Source organism: Hemicordylus capensis, chromosome 4, assembly GCF_027244095.1.
Source record: "Hemicordylus capensis ecotype Gifberg chromosome 4, rHemCap1.1.pri, whole genome shotgun sequence".
Taxonomy (NCBI): Eukaryota; Metazoa; Chordata; class Lepidosauria; order Squamata; family Cordylidae; genus Hemicordylus; species Hemicordylus capensis.
This window is the reverse complement of record NC_069660.1, coordinates 105,751,630-105,777,747: the sequence shown is the minus strand read 5'-3', so window position 1 is coordinate 105,777,747 and position 26,118 is coordinate 105,751,630. Positions and strand designations below refer to the sequence as shown.

At 42.7% G+C, this 26,118-nt stretch overlaps 1 protein-coding gene and 1 long non-coding RNA gene across 5 annotated transcripts in view; one reads left to right on the top strand and one right to left on the bottom strand.

Moving 5' to 3' along the window:
- GNG12 (G protein subunit gamma 12) overlaps nucleotides 1-24,941 on the top strand; it is a 71,290-nt gene extending 46,349 nt beyond the window's left edge. For 2 of the 4 annotated variants that reach the window (XM_053247496.1, XM_053247497.1), the window contains exons 3-4: nucleotides 17,018-17,135; nucleotides 19,691-24,941. In XM_053247496.1, the coding sequence (XP_053103471.1) occupies nucleotides 17,040-17,135; nucleotides 19,691-19,816 (222 nt within the window). In that variant the 5' untranslated portion in view covers nucleotides 17,018-17,039 and the 3' untranslated portion in view covers nucleotides 19,817-24,941. Of the gene's footprint in view, nucleotides 1-14,782; nucleotides 15,025-15,119; nucleotides 15,281-17,017; nucleotides 17,136-19,690 lie in introns of those variants that run through there. The other 2 variants (XM_053247498.1, XM_053247499.1) reach the window with 2 other exon arrangements.
- Nucleotides 14,387-16,508, bottom strand: LOC128323772 (uncharacterized). Its single transcript, XR_008306457.1, has 2 exons — nucleotides 16,430-16,508; nucleotides 14,387-15,395 (listed from the first exon to the last, which is right to left on the bottom strand). It is a non-coding gene; the product is annotated as an uncharacterized LOC128323772 (long non-coding RNA).
- Nucleotides 24,942-26,118: the final 1,177 nt, after the last annotated feature.

Below are 26,118 nucleotides of genomic sequence, written 5' to 3'. Positions count from 1 at the left end.
AGTTACAGTAAAGTATGGCATGCGCAATTGTCTCCACTTGTCCAGACCCGCAAGGGCAAAGTCGAGCAGAAAAAGGGGTACCTTTATCTTCCCTCCAGCAGATGGAAGCGCATTAGACAGCAGATGGAAGCGCATTAAGATGGGCGAGCGTCAGAGCACATCTAAATTTGGGGATGATAACTAGACTTAGATAGCTAGCTGGTTTAGTATTAAAGATTTGATCCCCTAGAAAAATATTCTTAGGCAGAGAAGCAACTTCTTCCTGCAGTTCGGTGTCCAAGATACGTTGTTTGATCTCGATCCTGGCACAATCATATCCCAATTTTATAACCTCATCCTGAGAGAAACCATAGTGAGCAATTTAAGTCTGCCACTTAAATCGGAAACAATCAGTCTTAATAAGCGGGGCCTTTATGCTTCTTGAAATAATGTCCATAAGAGTTAGATCTTCTGGGAATAGTTTCAGGAGGCACATGCAGCTGCAGCGATGGGGGGCTTGATGAAAATTGCACCCCACCCACCCCACACGAAAAACCTTACATGTCAGCTAGCAGTTAGTCTGGTTTTTGGCCAACTCTTATAAAAGCAACAATCAATAGAATGTTAGGTACAAAATGGCTTTGGCTATTTAAAATGTTTGATTTTACTATTCTGACCAGACTGACTGAGTAAAGCTTATTATTTCATAGTTTCAAGTGATGATTTGTTTCTCTCTGTGTGTGTTTTTCTTTTTTTAATCTTATGTTTTCAAATTTATCTTTACAAAAGTACACATGATCCCATAAAAGCTAAGTGCTTTTTAAATACTGTTGATTTCAGTGGGAAAGTTCAATACATGCTTACATTTCTCTCATTTCACATTAATGGAATTTTAAAGTGTTTAACAGGACATATGCTCTGATTAATACGACCCAAGTCCTTATTTTCTGCCATTTTCCCTTCCCTCTTGTTTCTTGGAATGGTTTCTGGACTCTTTCTGGCAATGTTTGTCACCCTCCTTGTCTCCTGATTCACTTCACTAGGAAGTAATATAGCTGAATCATGTTAGTAGTATTACTGGTAGCATTATCAACCTATCAGCTCAGGTGCTGCCCTTGAGGCAGTGTCAGGAGAACTTTGGCAGTGGGCAGTGTCCATTCTGGTAAGCAGTCTTTTCTAGACCGTCCTGATGACGCATGCATTTTTGAACAAGACAACTGATACTCAGAGTTTTATTTACTTACGCAGGAAATGTGAAACTTGTTAGAAGAGTTTAGTCTGTGAACTACATTCACTCCTGTGGTGCTCAAGTGTTTGACAGATGCAGCTAACAGAGCCACTAAAGCTAGTCAGGTCATGTTTGATTTTAACATTGTTCCCCCTTCCATGTTGATAGATGGTATTATGCATCCAGTGACTAGAGCCTATTTTTAAAATTGTTTTCTGTGAGTTCGTTCTAATCTGAAAATGAGCAATTTTACTGGCTCGTGGGCCACTGTAGTAATGCAACAGCTCCTTGGGTAAAGCAGTATTATCCTGTTTCTGGGACAGAGCCACTTGTTTCTTGGTTCCCCACCTTGTACTTGATTATCTTAGAAATGTTACCTTATTTGCTAGGATCAACACAGATATGATCTTAACCATAGATAGTCTTAACTATAGATTCGCAAACCTCTGTTAGAGCTCACTGTGGTGATCCTGGACAATAGCATATGTGTGGGCAGGGGTGGTTCCATTAGTTTACCCCCATTCAGAAGCTCAGCAGAAGTGGCTGGGGGAGCAAAATGTCTGGTACCCTTAGTAAGCACCATCAATGACACCTCACCCCATCAGGGGCCAGCAACAAGAGTTGGGCAGAGGTGCTCAGGCAGGCTTTGGCTCAGTTGTCTAGGCAGCAGATATGTCACTCCACTGCCTGGGATGCCTGGAAATTCATGAGAGGATAGAGGCAGATGAGGATATATATGACAGATTGGGGCTGAAGGCCAAGGAGGAGACAACTCTATGAAGAAGGCACACTCTGAGCTGGAGGAGGAGGATTACACTAGTACCGTAACCCCCTTTACCCCCTATGTCCAATGTCAAAGGTGGGGTTCAAAGCCTGATGTCGGCACATGGTATCTCTGGACTGCTGGCAGGGCCTCAACAGGACCCACTGCCCCCTTTCCTCAAGCCCTGCCAGGAAGGATTAAGCCAGACGACCATTTTTAACCTACTTTCCTTAAGGAGAGTGCGCTTATGAGATCATTACAATACCTGGACCAATATGAATCAAACTGGGTACAGTTGTAGGGACACCTCAGTGGCATACTTTGTAATGATGCCATCCACCCCAATTTGAGATAGTGAACGCATGAACATTTGAGGCACAAGTGGGCTAATTTGTGAACTGCCTAGGGATGTGCATGAAGCACTTTGTGTGCATCTACATGGGCAGCAAGCGGGTGCTTTAAATGGAGGGAGGCAGGTCTTGCCTGCCTCTCCGGCGCTCCTCCACTGCCCCACTGCGGCGCTGTCGCTTCCGATGTCCATGCCATCTCTGCAGATAAGCCATGATGTGCCAGAGGCTTCCTGCATGGGAACAGGTAGTTCCCTGTTCCTAGCATCCCACGGGCATCATTGTTACATAAATGGTGTGTTGCCAAGCACTCAAGATTGCATCCGCACATGCACGGATGCCATTTACATGACAGATGCTGGGAACAGGGAAATTCCTGTTCCCATGTAGGAAGCCGTCAGCACAGTGTGGCTTATCTGCCAAGACGACACGGCTTCACGGTGGGGTGGCTGCTGAGCACCAGAGCGGCAGGTAAGAGCCGCCTTCCCCTGTTTGATGTACCTGCTCGCCTGCAGCCAAAACATTTTGGCCAGGGGAACTCAAATTGTTTCGGCGCCTCAAATTAGAGGCACTGAAACGATTCATGCATATCCCTAAAACTGCCTAGCTAGTTTGAACCAAATTTGCAACAGGTGTAGGGACACATAGGGACTGCTCAATGGTGTCATTTGTGATGATGTTATCCACTCCAATTCAAGATGGCAGATGTGTGAACATTTAAGGCTGAAGTGGGCTAACTTGTGAGGATGGTAATTATCAGTTAAGATTATAGTGAAAGGGAAGTTGTCAAATTAGTTCTTATCTGAACAACTAATCTGCCTACTTGTGGGAAATAAATTGTTCTCTATGTAAAAGTAGCAGGTGCCAATGGAGGCCATCACTTTTATTTCCCAAAATACTTCAGAGCAACACTACATTGGGAATTGCCTGAGTTGGAACTTCAAGCCTTAGGTACTGTGAATAAGTGCCTTCTGTGGCAAGTTGCAAGAACTACAGTCTGGGATTATTGCCTGGGGTGTGCATGGAACCGCTAAGGGTGAACTTGAACTTAACTGCCTGGTCCGGACTGAGTGGTTGACCTGGTTCAGATGCTTAGAAAGGGCAATCCGGTAAGGATTCTCTTTTTCAAGCATCGGGGGGGGGGTATTGAAAAAAGGGCAGGCGGGGATGGGTGAAAGGTTACCTTATTCACTGGTGCAGCTCTTAGACAGGCTGACAGCAGCGCCCCAGTCCCTGCCAGTGCTCCCCCTTCCATCAACCCGGTCCCCTGCCAGCCCGGGCTGATGGTGAGGGGAGCACTGGTGGGGTATAGAGGAGCCGCCACCATAACCAAAGAGCCACACGCCTTACAACTAATTTTTGAAACGGTTTGATCCAAACCAAGCCCAGTTCAGCTTGAACTTGGACTGGCCCCCCTTTTTGGAGGGCCAGTCCTGTTCAAACTTGAACCAGTCGAACTGGTTCGCACACCCCTATTATCACCAGTGCAAAAGATTTTCATGCTCTGGAGTTGCCCTGCCCATCCAAGTAATTGTATCTCTCTGTTGGAAGAACTGTAGAGGTGCTTCCTGTCGGAGGTGGGGCTTTGCCTGAGCAACAAAATCTCCTTGGCTCTGATGCATTCTTGTCTGACTCCTGGCTTGTTCTCCAGTCCTGAATCCAGCTGGTGCCCACAACTCAGACCTGACAGTTGGGGGATTTGTGGGGAAAGCAGGATGGTGGCCAGTGAAAAGAGCTGCTTATATTAACAACCAAGATAAGCACTCTTAGAGCTTTTAATTCTATTAGTTTAGGCAATGAGCACCCTTGTCTTTTTACTTGAATATGTTCATTGAATAAGATTGTATATTGCGGTCTCTAACAAATAAATTTAAACTGGACTTTCCTTGCCCTGAAATATAAAATCATCATATCATATATTACATTGCTTTTCTCCTCGGCCCCTAGACAGATATATTTGGTAAGGAGATAAAAACTTAATTGGCTGCCAGGAAGCTTGAATGATAGTGTACATTCTGCCACAAGCCTTCACTGAGTTCTCTGGTACACTAAATAGCTGCATACTCTGCAACTGAGCCATTTAATACATTTCCTTATCACAGATTTTGGATGACGTTCTTCTGGAAACCATTTCTAATAGATTAGCCTATCAATGTGCTTGCATACAGGTGTTGCTGCAAAGTCCTAGTCCTGTTCTACAAATTTCATATGCACAGGATGTGCATATATTTTCTGTGAATGTAACGAACACCATACTGCTAATCATGGACAAGGCAAATCTTCCAACCTAGGTGCTCCAACCAGCTGGAATGGTCTGGTATTTCTAGGCTCAGGCTTTTGCAATTCTAATTAAGGCCCAAGAAGACTTGACAATTGGCTTGGAAATCAGTATAGAAATATAATTAAAATTGGGTTCTTCTTTTTTGACTGGGTTATTAAACCTTTCAGATTCACTGACCTCTTGTTTCGAGCATGACTGGATCTCTAATGCTAGAAACTTTATTTTTAAAAACGTTTGGATTCTGACACATCTGGTCGTTATTCATATGATGCTTTATCACTAATGTAAATAAAAATGCCTACCTTTTAAGCAAGATTGTCAGGTTTGCTTTTTAGCAATAGACTCAGGAAGGTGTTTTCTTAGGATTGTACTTTAATGTTATGCTATTAGGTTACCATGACAAATATTTATATATACTGCTTTTCAACAAAAGTTCAAATGTGGTTTACATAGAGAAATTAAGATGGATCTCTGTCCCCAAAGGACGCACAATCTAAAAAATAATAATAATAAGATAGACTCCTGCAACAGCGACTAGATGGATGCTGTGCTGGGGCTAGATAGGGCCAGTTGCTCTTCCCCCTGCTTAATAAAGAGAATAGCCACTTTAAAAGGTGCCTCTTTGCTTAGTTAGCAAAAGGTCTTGTAATAGGTATTTTTCACATTCTAGTAATAGGTCTTTTCCACATTCCATATCTGATTTATTCTTTTAATGTGTAGAGTTTAACACACAGTGATTTAATGAGTTATATATTTGTTGGGGCTGTGGTTCACTTCGTTCTGGTTGTGAAAGAACGACTCCTTCCCATGCTGTTTTATGGTTTGTTTTTCTTCAGTTTGTTCTGTGTTCAGGGGTTAAATTGGTTGTCTCCAGGCAGAGACAGAAGGTTCTGGATGCCTGAGGGAAGCAATTCCCTGATTGGTGAAATATATCCCTTTGGAACTGGATAAAAGGGAGGGTTGAGCCGCCAAAGGGAGGAGGGCTGTGGGAGAAGAGTTCTGTGAGAGAAGAGTGTGCTGCTGAGTGTTGTGTGAGCCGGAATGTCGGAACACCAACAGGGTTGGGTCAGGCTGAAACTACTAGGGAAAGTAGCAGTGAGGGAACTGGTCCTGCTGGAACCTGCTAGGAGAGAGAAGGCTAGCAAGCTTCTTGTTTGGTAATTTGAACTCTGTACCAGGGGCATAGCGAGCTTCCCTGGGGCCAGGTGATGAAGGGCAGGAAGGGGGCCCCTATTGTGCATGCCCAAATGCCCCAAGCCACACCCCTGCATCTGACATCAGACACAAGGGGTGGGGCAACCTACCCAACCCCCCCACATCCACGTTGCTCCCCCTTAGTGGTTGGTTTTTTGAAAGATATCTCACCCTACTGCTGCTCCTGCCTCCTTAGGGCCCTCCAAGTTATCGGAGGGGGGGCTGCTGCTGCTGCTGCCCTGCCACCCCACCAATGTTTCTCATCTTCATTGCCGGGGGGGGTGAACTGAGCAGAGTAGGCCACCCCCCATGGTGGCGGTGGCAGGCACTGCAGCTGGTGGGCCTCTCCTGCACACTTGCGCAGTTTGAGTATGGACATTGCATGGCATGGGTACTACTGAGATAAGCCACAGGATGCTTAAGGTTATCATAGACCTGCAACAAGACTGCTCCCAAAGCTGTGTCAGAAGCATCTGTAGCTGCTACAAAGGGCTTGTCAAAATTAGGTGCTTTCAGTACAGGCATAGTAATTAAAGAGTCTTTCTCAAAAGCAGTTTGACATTTTGCATTACAATTTTGTCAGGTTTACATTTTTTTTATATTAGGTCAAAGGACTAGCAATTGTCCCAAAGTTAGGAACAAACCTTCTGTAATAACCAGCTAGATTAAAAAAAGACCTGAGCTGTTTCTTGGTTCTTGGAGCATCCCAGTTCTTAATTGCCTCCCACAAGATAATTATGTGCCCATTTCCCACCTTGTGTCTCAGATAGGTAACTTCAGGCAACCTAAACTGACATTTGCGTAGTTTCACAGTAATTCCAGCATCACGAATGGTTGATAACACAGACCTCAGATGATTTACACGGACATCCACACATTGGCTAAAGATTGTAATATCAATGTATGCAATGGCATAAGCCCCCAGACCATTTATTGAACTTTGGAAGGAAGCTGGAGAATTCCTTAGACCATACGGTAAAACATGGATATCCCCCCACACCACCACCACCAAAAAAAAACCCCAAACCATCAGGTGTAACGAATACTGTTTTAGGTTTGACCTCCTCACCCACTTCCATCTGATAAAACCTCTTATACTTTTCTTTAGTGGAAATTGTTTAGCAGCACCTAGGGTATCCAGCAAAGTGTCCATCCTAGGCATAGGGAATAAATCAGGTTTTGTGATAAAGTTTAACCTTCTGTATTCTACACAGAACCTTATAGTGCCATCTGGCTTGGGCACTAGAACCACAGGAGATGCCCATGGAGTAAAGGAGGTTTAATTACATCCAGGTTTAATATATCTTCCACCTCTTTTAATCTCTCCCAGCACTTTGCCATTAACTCTGCAGGGTGGTAACCTGAAAGGTAAGTAGTTTCCTGTATCAACCCTGTGTACACCTAAGGTGGCCCTGCCTGGTTTGTTTTGCCAAATCTCAGGGAACCCACACAATACAGACTTAATTTTCCCCCTGTCAGCTTTGCTAATGCATTCAGAGCACCTTAATTGTTCCAGATTATACTGTGCACAATGCTAGCATATCTAATAACTCATCTTCGTGGTGTTGGTCTTTTTTTAATCCAAAGGTGTTCCAGTTATCCCCAGAACTAGTTCATCTCTGCTTTAATATGATTTAAACATATTTAAATGCACAACTTTGGCTTTCTTGAGGATTTTTCCAAGTTAACAGCATAGGTAATCTCATCAGTTCTGTGTCTGAGGATATAAGGACATCATTTACCTTTGGAAGGGAGTTGGATAATTCCTGATTATATAAGGACCTTCCCAAGCAGCTCTCAGTTTGTCTTTATGCAAACAAAAAGTCTGCCAGATGGTCATCCCAGTCACTTGGGTGTGTGTTCTCATATGTTTTATTTATTTATTTATTATTTCTTGTTTACACAGTCAGACAGGTGTTATTGACTGGTTTGTTTTATCCAGACATCGAGTCCTTCCCAAGGACCTGGGATGGCTGAATTTTATTGTCAGTTGTTATAGATATCGTCACAGAATATAGGCTGTTCCCAGTAAAGTTGCTTTTTGTAACTGGCTGATGGTGATTTCTGTGGCCCCTATGGTGTTGAGGTGCTCTTCAAGGTCTTTTGGAACTGCACCCAGGGCACCAATGACCACTGGGATTATTTTGGTCTTTTTCTGCCACAGCCTTTCAATTTCAATTTGTAGATCTTTGTATTTGGGGATTTTTTTTTATTTTTTTTTCTTCTATTCTGCTATCCCCTGGTATTGCTATGTCGATTATTTTGACTTGTTTTTCTTTCTTCTCAACTACAGTTATATCTCGTGTATTGTGTGGCAGATGTTTGTCTGTTTGTAGTCGGAAGTCCCATAATATTTTTACATCTTCATTTTCGACCACTTTTTCAATTTTATGGTCCCACCAATTTTTGGCTACAGGTAACTTGTATTTTTTGCAGATGTTCCAGTGTATCATCCCTGCTACCTTGTCATGCCTTTGTTTGTAGTCAGTCTGTGTGATCTTTTTACAACAGCTGATTAGGTGGTCCACTGTTTCATCTGCTTCTTTACAAAGGCGGCACTTGCTGTTTGTGGTGGATTTTTCGACTTTTGCTCTTATTGCATTTGTTCTTAGTGCCTGTTCTTGTGCAGCCAGTATTAAACCGTCTGTTTCTTTCTTCAAGTTATCATTCTTAAGCCATTGCCAGGTCTTGGTGATGTCTGATTTTCCACTTATATTGTGCAAATATTGACCATGCAGGGGCTTATTTCTCCATTTTTCTGCTCGGTTCTTGACTTGTTCTTTCTTGTAGGCCTGCTTTCTTTCATTGGTGTTGAATAGTTTCGCGTTATTGACCATTTTAAGTGCATCTTCTTCACTGTCCTTGATATATTCTTCAGGTGGAAGAGGAATGCTGCAAGTCCATCAAACAGTAGAGGAGGAGAAAAGAGGCCTTGAAGAATTTATTATTATTATTATTATTATTATTATTATTATTATTATTTACATTTTATATCCCACTCTTCCTCCAAGGAGCCCAGAGTGGTGTCCTACATACTTGAGTTTCTCCTCACAACAACCCTGTGAAGTAGGTTAGGCTGAGAGAGAAGTGACTGGCCCAGAGTCACCCAGCTAGTTTCATGGCTGAATGGGGATTTGAACTCGGGTCTCCCTGGTCCTAGTCCAGCACTCTAACCACTACACCACACTGGCTTCGATCATCTCCTTCAATGTAGCATTGAACCTTTCTACCAGACCGTTACTTTTGGATGGTATAGTTTTGAAGTGCTTGATGCCACAGCACTTCCAGAGACACTTTGGGACCTCAAAAAGGAAGTTTATCCCTCTGTCTGTCAGAATTTCAGAAGGGAATTCCAAGCGAAGCTAAGCCTCTGCTACTGCAGGAGCTTCCACTGAGGCAAAAGCCACTGCTTCAGGGTATCTGGTTGCAAAGTCCACCACAGTCAGTATATACTTTTCCAGGCTCTTACTGAGTTTGCTGAAAGGACTCACAATGTCCACACTTGTTCCTGAGCTTATACCTGTTCGTTAACCAGGCTTTTTAGGGATGGAGGCTAAAGAACTGAGTCAGATAGAAGTGGCAAGAAATGATGTTCTAAACTGTCTGGAAAAACTGAAAACTAACAAATTGCAAGGGCCAGATGGTATCTATCCAAGAGTCCTCAAAGAACTCAAATGTGAAATTGCCGACCTTCTTGCTAAAATATATAACTTATCCCTGCATTCGGGCTCTGTACCAGAGGACTGGAAAGTAGCAAATGTAACACCAATTTGAAAAAGGGATCCAGGGGCGATCTGGGAAATTATAGTCCGCTTAGCTATAATGTCCATTCCAGGCAAATTGGTGGAAAGCATCCTCAAGGATAAAATTGTAAAGCACATAGAAGTACAGGCCCTGCTGGGAGTGAACCAGCATGGCTTCCGCAAAGGTAAATCTTGCCTCACAAACCTTTTGGACTTCTTTGAGAGTGTCAACGAGTGTGTGGATCAAGGTGATCCAGTTGACATAGTATACCTGGACTTCCAAAAAGCTTTCTACAGAGTTCCTCATCAAAGACTCCTGAGAAACTTAGTGGTCATGGGATAAGGGGACAAGCACATGTGTGGTTTGCTATCTGGTTGAAAGACAGAAAATAGAGGGTAGGTATAGATGGAGAGTTCTCACAATGTAGGGAAATAAGAAGTGGGGTTCCCCAGGGATCTGTACTGGGACCGGTGCTTTTTAATTTATTCATAAATTGTCTAGAAGCAGGGGTAAGTAGCGAGGTGGCCAAATTTGCAGATGATACCAAACTCTTTAGGGTAGTGAAATCCAAAACGGATTGCGAGGAGCTCCAAAAGGATCTCTCCAAACTGGGGGAGCGGGCAAAAAAGTGGCAAATGCAGTTCAATGTTGGCAAGTGTAAAGTGATGCACATTGGGACGGAAAACCCCAACTTCAAGTATAATATGAGCTTTTGGTGAGGGATCAGGAGAGGGATCTTGGGGTCGTTGTGGACAGCTTGTTGAAAGTGTCTACTCAATGTGTGGCAGCTGTGAAAAAGGCCAATTCCATGCTAGGGATCATTAGGAAGGGGATTGAAAATAAAAGGGCTAATATGATAATGCCCTCATATAAAACTATGGTGAGGCCACACCTGGAGTACTGTGTACAGTTCTGGTCACCACATCTAAAAAAGGACATTGTAGAACTGGAAAAGGTGCAGAAGAGGGCAACCAAGATGATCAGGGGCCTAGAGCACTTTTCTTATGAGGCAAGGTTACAACACCTGAGGCTTTTTAGTTTAGAAAAAAGATGACTGCGGGGAGACATGATAAAGATCTATAAAATCATGCATGGGGTGGAGAAAATGGATAGAGAGAAATTCTTCTCCCTCTCCCATAACACTAGAACCAGGGGTCATCCCATGAAATTGATTGCCAGGGAATCTAGGACCAACAAATGGAAGTACTTTTTCACACAACGCATAATCAACTGGTGGAATTCTCTACCACAAGATGTGGTGACAGACAACCTGGATGGCTTTAAGAGGGGTTTGAATAACTTCATGGAGGAGAGGGCTATCATTGGCTACTAGTTAGAGGGCTAAATGCCACCTCCAGCCTCAAAGGCAGGATGCCTCTGAGTACCAGTTACAGGAGAGTAACAGCAGGAGAGAGAGCATGCCCTGAACTCCTGCCTGTGGCTTCCAGCGGCATCTGGTGGGCCACTGTGCGAAACAGGATCCTGGACTAGATGGGCCTTGGGCCTGATCCAGCAGGGCTATTTTTATGTTCTTATGTACCCTGAAAAAAGGCTTCACCAATAATGGGTAATGACTGCGAGGTAGGGATGTGCACGGAACCACTGAGGTGTGGTTCAGTGCCAAGGGGAGGGGTGTCTCGCTTTAAGGGCGGGGGGGTTGTACTTACCCCTCCTGCCGCTTCCGCATACACCCTAGCGCTCCATTTTTCTACAAAGTTTGAGGGGCGACAGCGCTCCTCCCTGCCGCCCCTGCCCTCGTCGTTTGCAGGAAATAGCGGAAGTACCCGCCGCGCATGTGCCTACTACCGCCACATGCGCATTAGCCGCACACATCGTGTGTGTGACGTGCATGGCGGGTACTTCTGCTATGTCCTGCAAACAACAGGGGCAGGGGCAGCAGGGAGGAACGCTGCCATCCAAAATACTTTGGAGAAAAATGGAACACCGGAGGGGGGAAATGCGGTGGGAGGGGTAAGTACAAACCCCGCCGCCCTGAAAGAGAGACACACACCCTGGTGCTGGACCGGGCCACGTCTGAACCGGTTAGAAGGCCTCTAAAATGCCTTTCTTTGGAGAGGAGAGCTGGTCTTGTGGTAGCAAGCATGACTTGTCCCCATAGCTAAGCAGGGTCTGCCCTGGTTGCATATGAATGGGAGACTTGATGTGTGAGCACTGCAAGATATTCACCTCAGGGGATGAAGCCACTCTGGGAAGAGCAGAAGGTTTCAAGTTCCCTCCCTGGCTTCTCCAAGATAGGGCTGAGAGAGATTCCTGCCTGCAACCTTGGAGAAGCCACTGCCAGTCTGTGAAGACAATACTGACCTAGATAGACCAATGGTCTGACTCAGTATATGGCAGTTTCCTATGTTCCTAAATGGTCTCCGGACTGGTTCGGGCACATCCCTACTGCAAGGGAGCTTTGTTCTTGCCCATGCTTTGGCATGTTTCTCAGGACTTGCAGAATTCAATCACTTGTTGAGATAATCCAGACCAAAAGAAATTGTTCAACAATCTTTGCCTGGTTCTGTTTTTACCAAAATGTCCTGCACAATGTACATCGTGATAATTCCAACAACCTTTTTCTAAACTTTTGGGGCACAATGAGTGTTTGAAAGGTTCCCAAGACATTTCTTGGCCCTTAGGCAACCATAACCTATATAATAGCTCCTCTTTCCAGACCACTTGTTCCCTCTTTATCTCTTCTTGGTATGCAGTTTTTCTTGAGGCTTCTAAGCTAGGATCAGTAAGTACCTCCAGCTTGAAAACACTCAGTTGGTTGCATCACCTTCAGAATTTCATTATGACTCTCTTCCCGAGACACATTTGGCAGTTCCTCTTGTTCTTGCATTACCCCAGAATTTGACACCTGATTTGCTCCCACTCTTGCTCTCCCTCTGATACTGGCAAGTCAGAGAAATTTTGGAACTAAGAGTTAGATTTTACACACTCACCTGCCTTCCCTGACTAAGCATCTTTAGGAGGAACTTGGGTTTCTTGTTGCTCCTTCATCCTCCTCTGATTGAGTGTTACCATACATATTTCAGCCTTGGACCCTCAAAACATCTTTTCCCACAACAACAGGAACAAACTAGAAGTATGGTTCAACTACTCCCAGTTCATACAAGCCCCGCCACCCTTTCCACTCAGTTGTTGGCAAGCAATAGGTACCACAAAAGCTTTACTGCCTAGTCCCTGAATTTCCATATACTTTCCAGGAAGTATATCATTAGGTGACACCAAATCAGAACATATGAGGGACAGGTTTGCACTGGTTTCAAGCATTGCAAAGATTTTTTTATCTTTCACAAGAATAGGTTCTTTAAACTTGTTGCTGACCTCTTCTCAGTTAGAGATCACAAACCCACATTAATGTTTTTTTTTTGTTGTTTGTTTTTTACACATGCCACCTTCTGGACCATCTTTTCCCCTGGTGTGGGATAAGTGTTTTTGGGAGGCGGTGACTTTTGTGATTTTGGACAGGTATTTTTCAAATGACCCACTTGACCACAGGTGTAACAGGCTTTGTCTCTTACACTTGAAGGATTGGTTACACCACGGACTTTCTTGAATTCTTTGACAGAAGAAGTCCATTCCTTTTTAAGTGCAGACTTTACTCTACCTCCTTTTTGAAACACCTTATTTTCTCCTCCAAACCTGATAAATTTTGACTCACCACCTTCCCTGTTTAAGAGACAGTTTAAGGAGCCTTGTCTTCGACCGTCAGCTTAATATCCTTGGGGATTCGATAGTAGAATTGGTCTAAACCAAACATTTAACGCCTTTTCTCTTGTATCAGCCTTGGCAACTTACATCCATTCATTTGTTTAAATTATCCATCAACTTAACACCAAACTCAGATACCTGTTTGGTTGTGGCTGTAGGGTTTCAGACTTTTTTCGGAAGTGTTGTGGACCCAAGCGAAACCTCTTATACACAGTATCTTTAAATACAGCATAAGTAACAGCCTCTCCTTCTGGCATGCTACTATACTTTGCCAGTTCCCCTTTTATTAGGCCTAGTATAAATTTCATATACTCTCTCACCTGAAGCCCCCATTGTTGTGCTGCCCTCTGAGGTTCAGAACACATGAGAATCCTCCCCTGGAGTGAAGGCAGTGAAATCTTTTGGGGTGACTTTGGCAGGTTATTGCTGTTGAAGCTGCAACATCTCTTTCTCATGTCTGCTCTATTCTTCCTCTTGCTTGTACTGTTTTTCCTGCTGCTGGATTTTCCTGCAAGCGAAGATGCTGTTCCTCCAAGCAGTGATCTGCCTCTCACTGTTGTTGCAGCACCTCCAGTTCCTTTTTCTTAAACCAGATCCATTCCAGACTCCACTGGCCCTCTGGATCAGGGTTCTTTGAAAGTTGGCTGATCGTTGCGTCAGATTGGATGAGGAGAACTCTCATTTCATCCACACTCTTTCCTTCCCAGGGCAGTCCTTTGGTCTGGGATCTTCCCACCAAAGATGTTGTGTTCATGGACGTGTACTCTGCCATGTTTTCTGGTCTCTCTTCCACTGACCAGACGTGGGGGCGGGGGTGGGGGAGGGACCCTTCTCACTGTACTGGAAAAAAGAAACAAGTTGGCTGCTTCAAAAGTCTGCCACTTCTCCAACATGTAGAGATCCCATTGCAAACTGCCACCACTTGTGAGGGCTTGGCTGCAGCTGGCCCTCAGTCTAACGATCCACTGCCACCAAGATAAGATCTTTAGATTGTGTGACTGGTTCCGTTCCCAGTCACTGAACCCTCTGTCCTTCAAAAACAATATCAAATAGTATAATTCAAAAACAATATCAAATAGTGATAATAGTGATGTGAGGTGGGACTAAAATAACAGACACCAGCAAAATTGTATAAAAACAAGAACAGGTTTACTATTATAAAAGGTTGCAAGAATTAAAAGAACTACAGGAACAAATGTTGAAAAGTTCAGTTGTCAAGAGTACAGAGTTCAAATTTCCAAACAAGAAGCTTGCTAGCCTTCTCTCCCAAGGGCTAGCAGGTTCCAGTAGGACCAGTTCCCTCACTGCTACTTTCCCTACCAGTTTCAGCCCGACCCAACCCTGCTGGTGTTCTCACATTCCGGCTCACACAACACTCAGCAGCACACTCTTCTCTCACAGAACTCTTCTCCCACAGCCCTCCTCCTTTTGGCGGCTCAACCCTCCCTTTTATCCAGTTCCAAAGGGATACATTTAACCAGTCAAGGAATTGCTTCCCTCAGGCAGCCAGAACCTTCTGTCTCTGCCTGGAGATAACCAATCACAACACTATAACTTTACCTCCAAAACTCGGTAGCAGACAACCTTTACCTCAGACTTGGCATTAGAGGTTGCTACCTTTTTAACCCCTGCAGAGCCTGGAGGGAACACAGAACAAACTGAAGAAACAGTCACTGTAAAACATAATGGAAAGGAGTCATTCTTTCACACTGATCTTGGGCTTTCTGGGTGTCCTCCAACTCAGTCCTTTTTCTACACACTGCAGGTGGGTGACAAGGAGGGAGGATGTGGCTACTTCCGGGGATCTGTGGCAGTGGTCCTGGCCAGCAGGACACTCTGACATGTGGGACTGTGCTAGACTGGCTAGTCTGTGCATCGTCCACAGGAATTGAAGGAGGACAGGCTTGCTTTTGAGGCTGTAGGAGATGCACGGGACTATTTAGGGAGAACAGATCAGTCTGAAGAGGAGAGAGAAGAAACGAGAGCAATAACCTGGCTTCCCCCTGTGGTCGTCTAATGAGGTCATCTAATTGTTGTTTTGTTTGTGCTTTTAACCTCCTGGTCTTTGGTTTTTGCTACTGTGTTTGGGTTGGTTTTGTTTTTCTTGTTTTCTTCATCTGTTTGTAGCTTGGAGATCTTTTGAGAGAGAGAAACAGTAAAAGTTCTACAAATAATAAAACAATTTGTGTTGCAGTTCAATTTTAGCAGCCATTTTATTTATTTTCTGTTTGTAATCACTGAGTCAGACTTGGCACTGTTACAGCTTTGCTCTGGTTGTCTGCCTATGAGCTTACTTACTCACAGGAATCTTGTGAACTTATTCTTAGGGTTTGGCTACAACAGAATGTCTTTGTGTGCAAAACTCTTCATAAAATATTTCATCTTTTTGGCATTGTTTTAGATAAGGCCTTGAACATTTTGGTCAAGAGCTGTGGTAATTGCTCTCATGCCATTACAGAAGCTAAAAAGTCACTCCACCAAAGCTATCATGTGCTACTGTGGTCAGTCTTTGGCTGAACATAATGATCAAAGTCTTGACAATTCATTGGAAAGCATCCAGTAGTAAGACAGCTAAAACCCAGTTGCTTCTTTGAACTCTCATTTGAGATGTAGAGTGCAGTCAAGTGATGAATTGGCCAAAGAAAGGGCATTTGGAATTCATTTATTTTTAAGCCTCTTGCTTCAGCTTTTGATTCATTTAGGAATTGATATATCTGTGAATATATCCTCACTTATATACAGAAGAACACCTATTTTATACACAGCACTTGAAAGTACATTTATATGGCTTTTGAAATCTTCCAGATGTTTAGACTTCTGAGAGTTCTGAAACGCTTGTCCACTGTAAGAAGCCACCAAATAATAAGCATTACTTCAATACAGTATTGGCTCCTTCATCTTTTGAAGAAACAAAAAGAGAAACTTACTGTGCACAGTTCTATGCATATCTACTCAGAATTATGCCCCACTATGGCAGGGGGTGGGGGGTGTTGCGCTGTATGTTTAGAAGTGCACCTTAGAAGGAGAATGAAAGAGAAACTGTCTTGTCTTCTAAAATGGAAACAAATATGTAAGGGGGTGGGGGGAGTTAAGATTATAAATATGTTCCTGGTATGAGCTACTAACTTGATTCAAGAGGTGGTTATGCCTGCTGGGGATTTTAGACTTACAAGTTGATAGTGAGAGTTCAGTTAATTGTGCTGCCAGTCTTCTGTCCAAAATCAAGTAGAACTGTGAGCAGCATTCCACACTCCACTCCACTCCATGTCAGATGAAACCCAGAGTGGCTTTAATTCTTTGTCATAGAAGCTGACCAGTACTTTGCATCCAGAATTCGATAGAAGAGCAATTGTAGAACAAGAGTATAAAACACTTTGTACATTAAAAATGCTGTAGAATTTGACTTGATGATGATGAAGATGAAGAAGAAGAAATATTGTCCCTCTTAGTTTTCAGGGGTTGGAATGGATATGTGGTTCCTAAACAAAAGTCGAATTCCTTTGGCTGTTTCCCTTGATAAAATGTTGGAAATGAATGAATTAACTTTTCTACTTAATATATTACAACTTTTAACCCATTCCTAATACTTGGTCTACTTTATTAACAAGAAAATATTCCCTCTTTCTATTGTGACAGCTTACTTGCTGTAGCAGAAGCCCATTGAAACACATGAATTCTGCTGAGCAAATTATTCTGGTGTTAATTAGCAACCATTATCAGCTTCTAGAAGAATAACCAGTTGACTTTTTTTTTAACAGTGCTTGAAAGAGCTCACTGAATATGTCTAGCAAAACATCTGGCACGCCAAACAGTATAACTCAGGCCAGAAGAACTGTTCAGCAGCTGAGAATAGAAGCTTCTATAGAGAGGATAAAGGTAAGATGAGTTTCCCCCACTCCAACTATGGCCATTATTTAAAGCAAGGCATTTATATTTATCTATTAAAGCAGCTTTTAAAAATATTCTTGCAGATGTTGGGGGCATTGCAATCCATGATATAACATAAACTTCTAGCTTTTGCATGAGGTATCCAGATTTCAATAACAGGCACACACATTTAGAGCTTACCACTCACAGACAGTTGGGCTATCATTTGTATGTTAGTATGTCAAGCCTTGACAATCTTTATTGGATCTAGAAGCCAGCCCAAAAATTTAGGAGACAGACAATGGACACTGGACAAAATTAGCCAGACTTAATGATGGATATTGTGAGGTGAGGAACACAAATTTGCTTCTCTTTATCCCCTTTACAAGTAACATACTTAGAGCAGAGACAGGGCTGTCTGGGACAACTAAATTTTATTAAATTTCTCTCTGAATATCCTAGTCAGGATGACTAGTGCCAACACAATCATATGAAAAACGTGGGGTGGGGACAGATACTCCTCATACTTTTAAAAAACAAGTTCAATAAAAACATGCCATTTTTTGAAAGCGTATTACTTGAGCATGTTCCCTTAAAAAGCTAAAAAATATATACACAGTATCTGATATTTGCTAGAGATGTGAATTTGGAAGAGTTTACTTTCTCTCATATATGGTGGAACTGTATGCCAGATAAAACTTATTGGACAAATGTTTTGGCTGACATCCACACTAGCCTTGCGCTGGTGCGGCAGTGCCCGACATCCAGACTAACACTGCAAGTTGTGTGAAGGAGGAGGAGCAATTTTCTGAGAAAATGTGTCTTGGAAGGCTGCATGATCCTCAAGGACACATCTTCAGAAGGCACAGTGGGCTTCAAAGAAAAGAGGAGAGAATTGAAGAAAAATTACCCCCAGGGACGCTCATGGCCTGGCTGCCTCTCTTTGTTTTGCCTCACCCTGCTGCGGCATTAATCCCAGGCACGTGGGTTGGGCAGTCCAGCAAATGACCAGACCACATACCTGGGGTTAATGCAAGGTGAGTGGGGACAACTGAAATGGGGTGAGAAGAATAGGAATGAGCCACTGATGCAGCTCGTTCACCACCACCCCCAGCCCCACCAGTCTTGGCTACCACTGGAGTAGACAATGTATGACATTCTCTGCTCATTCTCCTAATAAGTACAGGTTCTCCACAATGGCTGGTAAATATGCACAGTGTCTGTGCACATTTTTCTTTCACGCAGTGCATATTTTCAAGCATTGCTTGAAAGTAACTAAAGATCTGTGGTATGCAACCAATTGAAAATATTCCATGGGCTTTTAATATAAGTTCTATGTGTACCAAAAATCTTCTGCTGAATGTATGCAGTGCCTAAAAGTTATGGGCACAGATCCAAAGCCCCATGTGCAAATTTCACTCCCCCTTCTGGTGGCAGCCTCCCACACACCCTCCAGAGCAGGGATTCTTAATGTTGGGTCCCCAGATGTTATTGGACTTCAACTCCCATAATCCCCAACCAAAGGCTACTGGGGCTGGGGATTATGGGAGTTGAAGTCCAAGAACATCTGGGGACCCAACGTTAAGAATCCCTGCTCCAGAGTATACTTCATAAGCCATGGAGGGGGAGGGGCTGCCACCAGAAGGAAGAACCAGCCTGCTCCTATGCATGTGCAGAACCACTTTGTGCCATGCATGGGCCCTTGGGGATCCTGCCCTCTGATTGCATTACTCTAACATGCTTTTAACAACAAAAATGGTGAAAATGCTCTTCAGGTATTTTGCACCTCATTGAACATTACCATATAGCCACCTAATGGTGCAGCGGGGAAGTAACTTGCCTAGGGAACAAGAGGTTACTGGTTCGAATCCCCACTGGTATGTTTCCCAGACTGGGAAGCACCTATATCGGGCAGCAGTGATAGAGGAAGATGTTGAAAGGCATCATTTCGTACTGTGCAAGGGATGGCAATGGTAAACCCCTCCTGTATTTTACCAAAGAAAACCTGTGGTCGCCAGGAGTCGACACCAACTTGACAGCACAACTTTACTTTTTACTTTAAACATTTACCATAGCATTTGATTAAAAAATTATTATTGTTTTATTTTATTTAAATACTCAAAGTATTTCATATACCTTATCCCACTACAAAACTTTGTAAGCTTGGCTAGTAGTATTCCCATATTACAGGACTGGGAGAGGGAAAGGTTGTTGTGGCTTGGGATGATGGAAGCTGTAGTCCAACAGCATCTGGGGTTCCAAGGTTGAGAACCCCTGCTCTAAGCAGACTTGTTGAGAAAAGCAGCATAAAAATTCACATGTACCTAAATAAATAAAGTGACATCTCAATGTGCATTTCTGTTCTTGTTCTTGAACCTGATCCAGAAAGTTAAACTGAAATGTAGCAGTTCCTCTCTTTGGGACCTGACTCTTCTTTTCTTTTTTATATTTACTCATGCATGTGTTAAACAAATCCACCTGCAACTACAAAGACCTCTATTACCAGCCCAGCTAATCTACTCTGCAATATTTACAATTCTACACTTCGTTTTACTCCTCCTTAGGTGTCCAAGGCATCAGCAGATCTAATGAGCTACTGTGAGGAGCATGCCAGGAAGGATCCTTTACTAACGGGTATACCTACTTCGGAAAACCCCTTCAAGGATAAGAAGACCTGTATTATCCTATAGGCAAAGCAGCAAGATGCCTTCAAAACCCTCCCCCATGAAACCAACCAAGCAGATTCTTAAAGAAGTAACCCGAAGGTCACCTGGTACCAGCTACATAAAACAGCAATTCATTTACATTGCGTATAAATGAACTTCTATGTTTTTAAAAAAGTTTCTTTTCTTATAGCATTCTAAGTGGGGATGCAAGGTTTATAAAGTTACTTCTTGTAAAATGGAATGGTTCTGAGAGCATAGTTGGTGATTGGATTATGTTGGCAATTGTGGGATGAGACAGGGGTGGGGTGGGGTGGATTGGTTTTTACTTTCAAGTGCAATGAGTGTTCACAGTTCAAGGTGTTAGGTTGAACAATCAAGACCAAAGTTGCCTGAGCTTCATTTGCAGAATAGTGAGGCAGACAAGCGTAGAGTCCTAATCATGCTTACTTTTGCATATGATTTTATACCAGCATCTATTATTGTGTACGTAATTGGTGTCTATATCTAGGGTGTGTTTGTATGCTTAGATATACACACACATTCCAAAGTGCATTCTCTAACAAAAGGCGCCCTTCAAAATTGACTGCTGCATTTATTGATAAACTTCTACAGTTCATGCCTTTACCATCAAGTATGTCTTAAGCTTTTCATGTCTTTAAAGCCTGTAGACTTATGTATAAGTATAAATTCTTATTCTCAACATTCTTTTGAAAGGTACAGTTAATAATGTTTGCCTATCTTATATTTCCTCTGAAATTAAACTGTACCAGTAGCACAGCTTCTAATAACAGGGTCTAAAAGAGAAATTTCTCATCCCTTTCCATTGCCTTCAAGGGAGAATCTGCCACCTACCAATTCCTGTAGAGTTCCTGTTGAATTGGTTTTCAGTAGGCCTCCAGGTTTTTCTTGCTTTGATTGCTAAATTCTCATTTAACAAATGCCAAATGATATCTGAGACTGGAAGACACTGGGATCAGTCCACCAAGATGTTGCTTCTGCACAAGGCCTATTTAAAGCAGTGCATGTTGTGCTGGGGAAATAGTTGGAGACTGCAATAATGCTCAGCAGCAAATCCCTACAATATAAACTGTATTAAAATATTTGTGTACACCTCATGTGTTGATGGAATACTGAGATGGAAGAAACAGTATTTAAGCCACATAAATGTATTTGTATTCCCATTGTTGCTAGCCTCTCAACGCTTTTAATGTTGTGACCTGCCATAACGGATTTACAGAATTTAATTTTTGTTTGATTTAGTCCAGTTAGGAACATATAGGGGTGCTCTGAGGATAGATGCATGGGAAGAGCCCTGGTAGGACAGAATGTAAAGCCAGCAATGGCATTTCACCGCAGGGCCCAGAAGCCTTCACTTCCACTTTACTGTGTTAAGACGAGCCAAACCTCTCTTTTCTCACTAATAATCAGATGGAAGGGGGAAGGCGAAAGACTTGGCTTCACTGTGACTACACTTAAGAAATGACTGCAGAGCTACCAAGCCAAGGTCCCTACCCCACTCATTGGTGCTCTGTGTATGAAGTTGAAACTGCAGGATCGAGGTCTTGTGGGTTTCTGTCTTAATGCTGCATAATTGTAAGCTGCATATACATGGATGATCATAATAAGGAAGATTTGTACTTTTTTTCCTTTAACATTGCTCCAACAAACGAAATTGACTGGCTGCAAGAAACAAACCAACAACACAGTTTTACTGCTTGCTTTTGCTATCACTAGGGTTGTGATAATTGGAATATTTTTCTAATGGTAGCTTTGGAAACAGAAAACTATAAACATGTACAGTGCTGCTGCTTGCCATATTCCAGTCAGCCTTTTTCATAATGAATAAATATTTGTTAATGATATTAACTCATTTCACTGCACATATCCAGAGATGAACTCCCCATTGCAGTCATTTTGCTTGCCGTTTGAAATATATAGCTAATGGTGACTTCATTTAAAGCCAGGAAAGGATAGTGGAGAAGATAATAATCCTAAACACATTTACCTAAAACTAGTCCCATGGATTTCAGTAGAACATGCTTCCAAATTAGCATATTTAGGATCACACTCTGAAAAAGCTGGCTTGGTTTCTCTGTTGATAGATTTTGATCTATTATAGTAGCTGTTGATATTTTTGTGGTACACTGAAGCAACTTTTCTAAATCTGATTCACAGAATCATCATTACATGGTGATGACAACATGGGTTGATTCTGTATTTTCTGTAGACTTCTGTCTGGATCATGAGTTACCACAAATAAGAAATATGTTGACTTATTGGAATGTGGTGACTCCTATGTGGAATCTGGACACCTATTGAACTATTCTCTAGTTCATCTTGTAAACACCAATGAGAAAAAGCAATATATGTTGGCTTTACCAAATTAAAAAATGAGTGATTCACAATGACCTAAATGGTAGAGATGTCCCCAAACCGGTTCAGAGGTCCATTGTTCGGCTGGTTTGGTGTCAGGGGGGGGCAGGGTTACCTTTAAGGGACTGAGGGTGCTCTTCCCCCCACCTCGCTACATCTCCCCCCCCCCAGCACTCTTGCCAAAATTGCTGGCGCATGGCAGCAGTGTACCTCCTTGTCACACTGATCAGCATCAAACCAGAAGTGCATTTCTGGTTTGACACCTACCAGGCGGCAAGGAGGTACACTGCCACCCCGTGCCAGCAATCTTGGCGAGAGCACCAGCGGGGTGGGGAGCACTCTCCCGGTCCCTTAGAAGTAACCCCGCCGAACTGTCAGTCAGACGGTTCATGCACATCCCTACTAAGTGGTGCTCTGATGGAATATGTAAACCTTAGTGTGTCTGCTTAACATTTGAATGGAGTGCCATATTTCTGTGGCATTGGGATTGGCATTCCCTCCGTTGGCCTTTCAGTGAGGATAGCTTAGTCGGGCTCAAACGCCAAGTGGCTGCTCCCACCTTTGGTCTAATTCCGGCTTGAGAGCTACAGAAATCTCATGTGTCTAAAAATGTGATACTGGCACCTAAACACAGAAGCTAATCTAAATAGCTGCATTTTTCTCCTGCAGCGCTAGCACATTCTATTCATAAAACTTCACCACCTGTCCTCCAATTAATTAGTACTTTGAATACATTCTTACTCATCAGTGCAGTGTTTTTAAAGCTAGTTCTTGATAATTTGGAACAGTATAAAAATAAGTGTTTTAGTGTTTCCATTTTTAAAAATAAAATAAAATATGTCAAAGTATATAGAAACAAAGCATTTTAAGATATCACATACATTACATTGTTACCAGCAAATGCTGGTGTGTGTGCTTTATTACAGAATAAACTTGGACATATCATCACCAGTCCACTTCCATTTACCCTCCACTTCTACCTGAGATTTGTAGGTCACATCCGTAACTTTAAGATCAGATGACAGATGACTGACAAACTCTCGTTGCAACCTCTATAGAATCCCTTCAGATTATTAGGTGCCCAAATGTGTAAAGCTTTAATACTTACTGCATAAACATTGCATATCTATTGTCAGAGCCAGCATCAGCACTTGTAACGTAGGACACTGAGAAGGATCTCAGCTAGACAAGTCTTCTGTGTGTCAGAAAAAGTCCAGGCAGACTAGAGTAAGGATTACAGGAGAAGTGAGAAAGACGCTCATGGAGGTTGCATTGCAACTGTCCAATGCCCTCTCACTGTTCCCTTCTATTCTCCCCCCCACCGCCCCCGCAGAGTTTTCTTGAAGTACTTCTGGGAAAGAGGCCTAGATGATTGGCCAGTTTCCTGAGTGAGTGAGTGTGTGTTGTGCTTTCCCCTCATATCAGTGCTATTTTAACCTAAATCTATTTTAAAACCTTTTTCACATGTTTGACATATTCATGTGTTGCACCAGGACAAAATGGGTTGGATCCAAAGATGCCCTTCTGCTCACGGAAGGGCAGTTTTTACACCTTATGCTTCAGTGTTTTCCAAGAGAAGTGAAACTAAGTCCAAAGATGATGATGATTAGCAAGCAGAACTTACAAACTGCTATAGAACCCATCTAATAGAGCACTCTGTTCTGCTAGTGCTTGCAGACCAGCACTAACAGCTATTTTACTTCCGTTCATGGTGCTTTGGATCCAAACCAATATTTTCACCAGCAGTGCTTTATATCTTTATTACACATATGTATTTTATTAACTGAAGGAAAGTATTGAAAATACTGTGTTTTAAACTGCAGGGACATAATCAAAATAATGTAAAACCTGTGCCAACTTTGCATTCAGAAATGCCTTTGACCTTTACTCTAAAATATGGGTTGAAAACCTAGCCCCTTTTAAAGTCCAGTTTCTTTACTGACTGAAGTATAGTAGTTTTCAGTCACAACAGCTGTAAATCAAACTGCAAAATGCTACTAGCTGTTTAGGGTTATCTCTGTTCAGTCAGGTTTTAGGAAACCGCTAGAGGTATTGTCACTTTTTCCCTGCCTTCCATAATGTATTGTCATCTAGAAGAGTTGATACATGCAAACTTTGCTCTTTTGGGGTACAAAACACAAACAAATCCATTCATTTCAATGGGACTTGCATGGGTCTCCCATAGAAATGAATAAACATTATGCAGCAGTGGTGCTTGCACCCCATAGAATTAAATGGGGAAATCACACTATCCAAAATAATAGCTGTTAGACCACTGTGAGGTTTTCAAGTATGATGCTTAGCAAGATCTTTCAGTAATTGTACCACTACACTTCATCTTGGTGCTTTGATTAGAAATGCCTCGGAAGTAAAATATTACTCCAGAAAATGCTTACTGTTCATTTTTCATCTTTTTGTTTTAAAAATCATAACCTGCTTATTACCAGCACACTTCTTTCTCTGGGTTTTTCTTTAAATTGCATTCACAAACTTTTTTTTTGTATAATTGTTGTAATCCTAGCTTGACAAGAAGAATACCATGATTTGCCTTTGAGAAAAATGGATTTGTGAAATTTATTTTAATAGAGCTAACCTGTTTTTGCCTTTCATAAGCAATCTGTCTCTTATTAAAGTGGTATACATTGTCCTTTATTGAAATATGGATTCTTGTTGCCGTGAGAGGGGCAAAAAATCCTGTAATTAAGATTCCAGTTCACAGCTAATATATTTAGTATCATGGATATGAAACACTTTAATTAAATATTACTTCTTTTCATACTGGTTTCCGTTTTTCATTCTAGTTCAACATTAGGAATAAGATTGTTGGTCTGTCTCTGTGATTGGACACTCTAATATATAAAGTGTCAGAAGTTCATAAATCTATTTGTGCACGACAGCTTTATGCTGGTGGTATCTGCCTATGATGACAACATAGCATTCTGACTGTGCGAATGCAACACCACTTCTTGTGACGGTTCGCCCATTTGGGAGGGCCAAGGAAATGTGATGCTTTTGCCAAAGAGAGACAGTAGGGTTGTGGGTTCAAATCCTGCTGTACCTCTAGAACAGGGTTGCACAACTTTGCCCCCCAACTGTTGTTGGACTGAAGCTCCTATCGTCCCCAGTCATAGTGACCAATAGTCAGGGACTCTGAGAGCTGCAGTCCAACAACAGCTGGAGGCCACAGTTGTGCAACCGTAATCTAGAAATTTGACCTAGACTGTGCTGCACAGTGGTTTGGGCCTGTTGCTCTCCTTATGTTTACATCCATGTAGTTGTAGATTCAAATCACACAGCCCTTCTGACTGAGAAGGAACCAGAGTCTATGCCTCAGTGACTGGTACGTAGAACAGTGCCCTCCCCCAGGTTACTGTCTGATCTATTCATTCCTCAGGATGACTCCAGCTTTGCCCCAGCCTTCCTCATGCCTTCCTCATGTTCGTTAGACTGATTATCAGAGTTTGCTGGTTATGATCCAACACAGCTTGTCATCCTCTCGCATTCCCTGCTTCCACCTCCACTTTATGCAGCCCAACAATTTGGTTCAGGACTCAGGAGGAAACGGAGTTACTTGGACCTTCATATATGCACCCTTTGTTAATGTGTCACAGGAAGGTCTAGGCAACATAAATAACACCAGCCCTGGTAGTTCTGAACTCTCTGCATCTCCTCCCATTTTGTGTGCCTTGTCAAGACAGCTTGGCTGACTCATACACTGATTGAGGATAGACTCCCTGTCTGTTAACCATCAAGGGAACAGAAATAAGCAGCTGCAATAGTCACAGTTTTCATGACCAGTATCAGCGGAGAGTTCTAAAAGCATCACAAAGGATTGGTGGTGCCACATGGTTCTGTTTCTTCAGGGTTCGTGTGCTTAAGGAAGCTGCATGACAGACTGAAGAGCAATAAGTGCAGCTTTCCCTATCACTGTGTGTCTGTGCTGGGTGCTACTG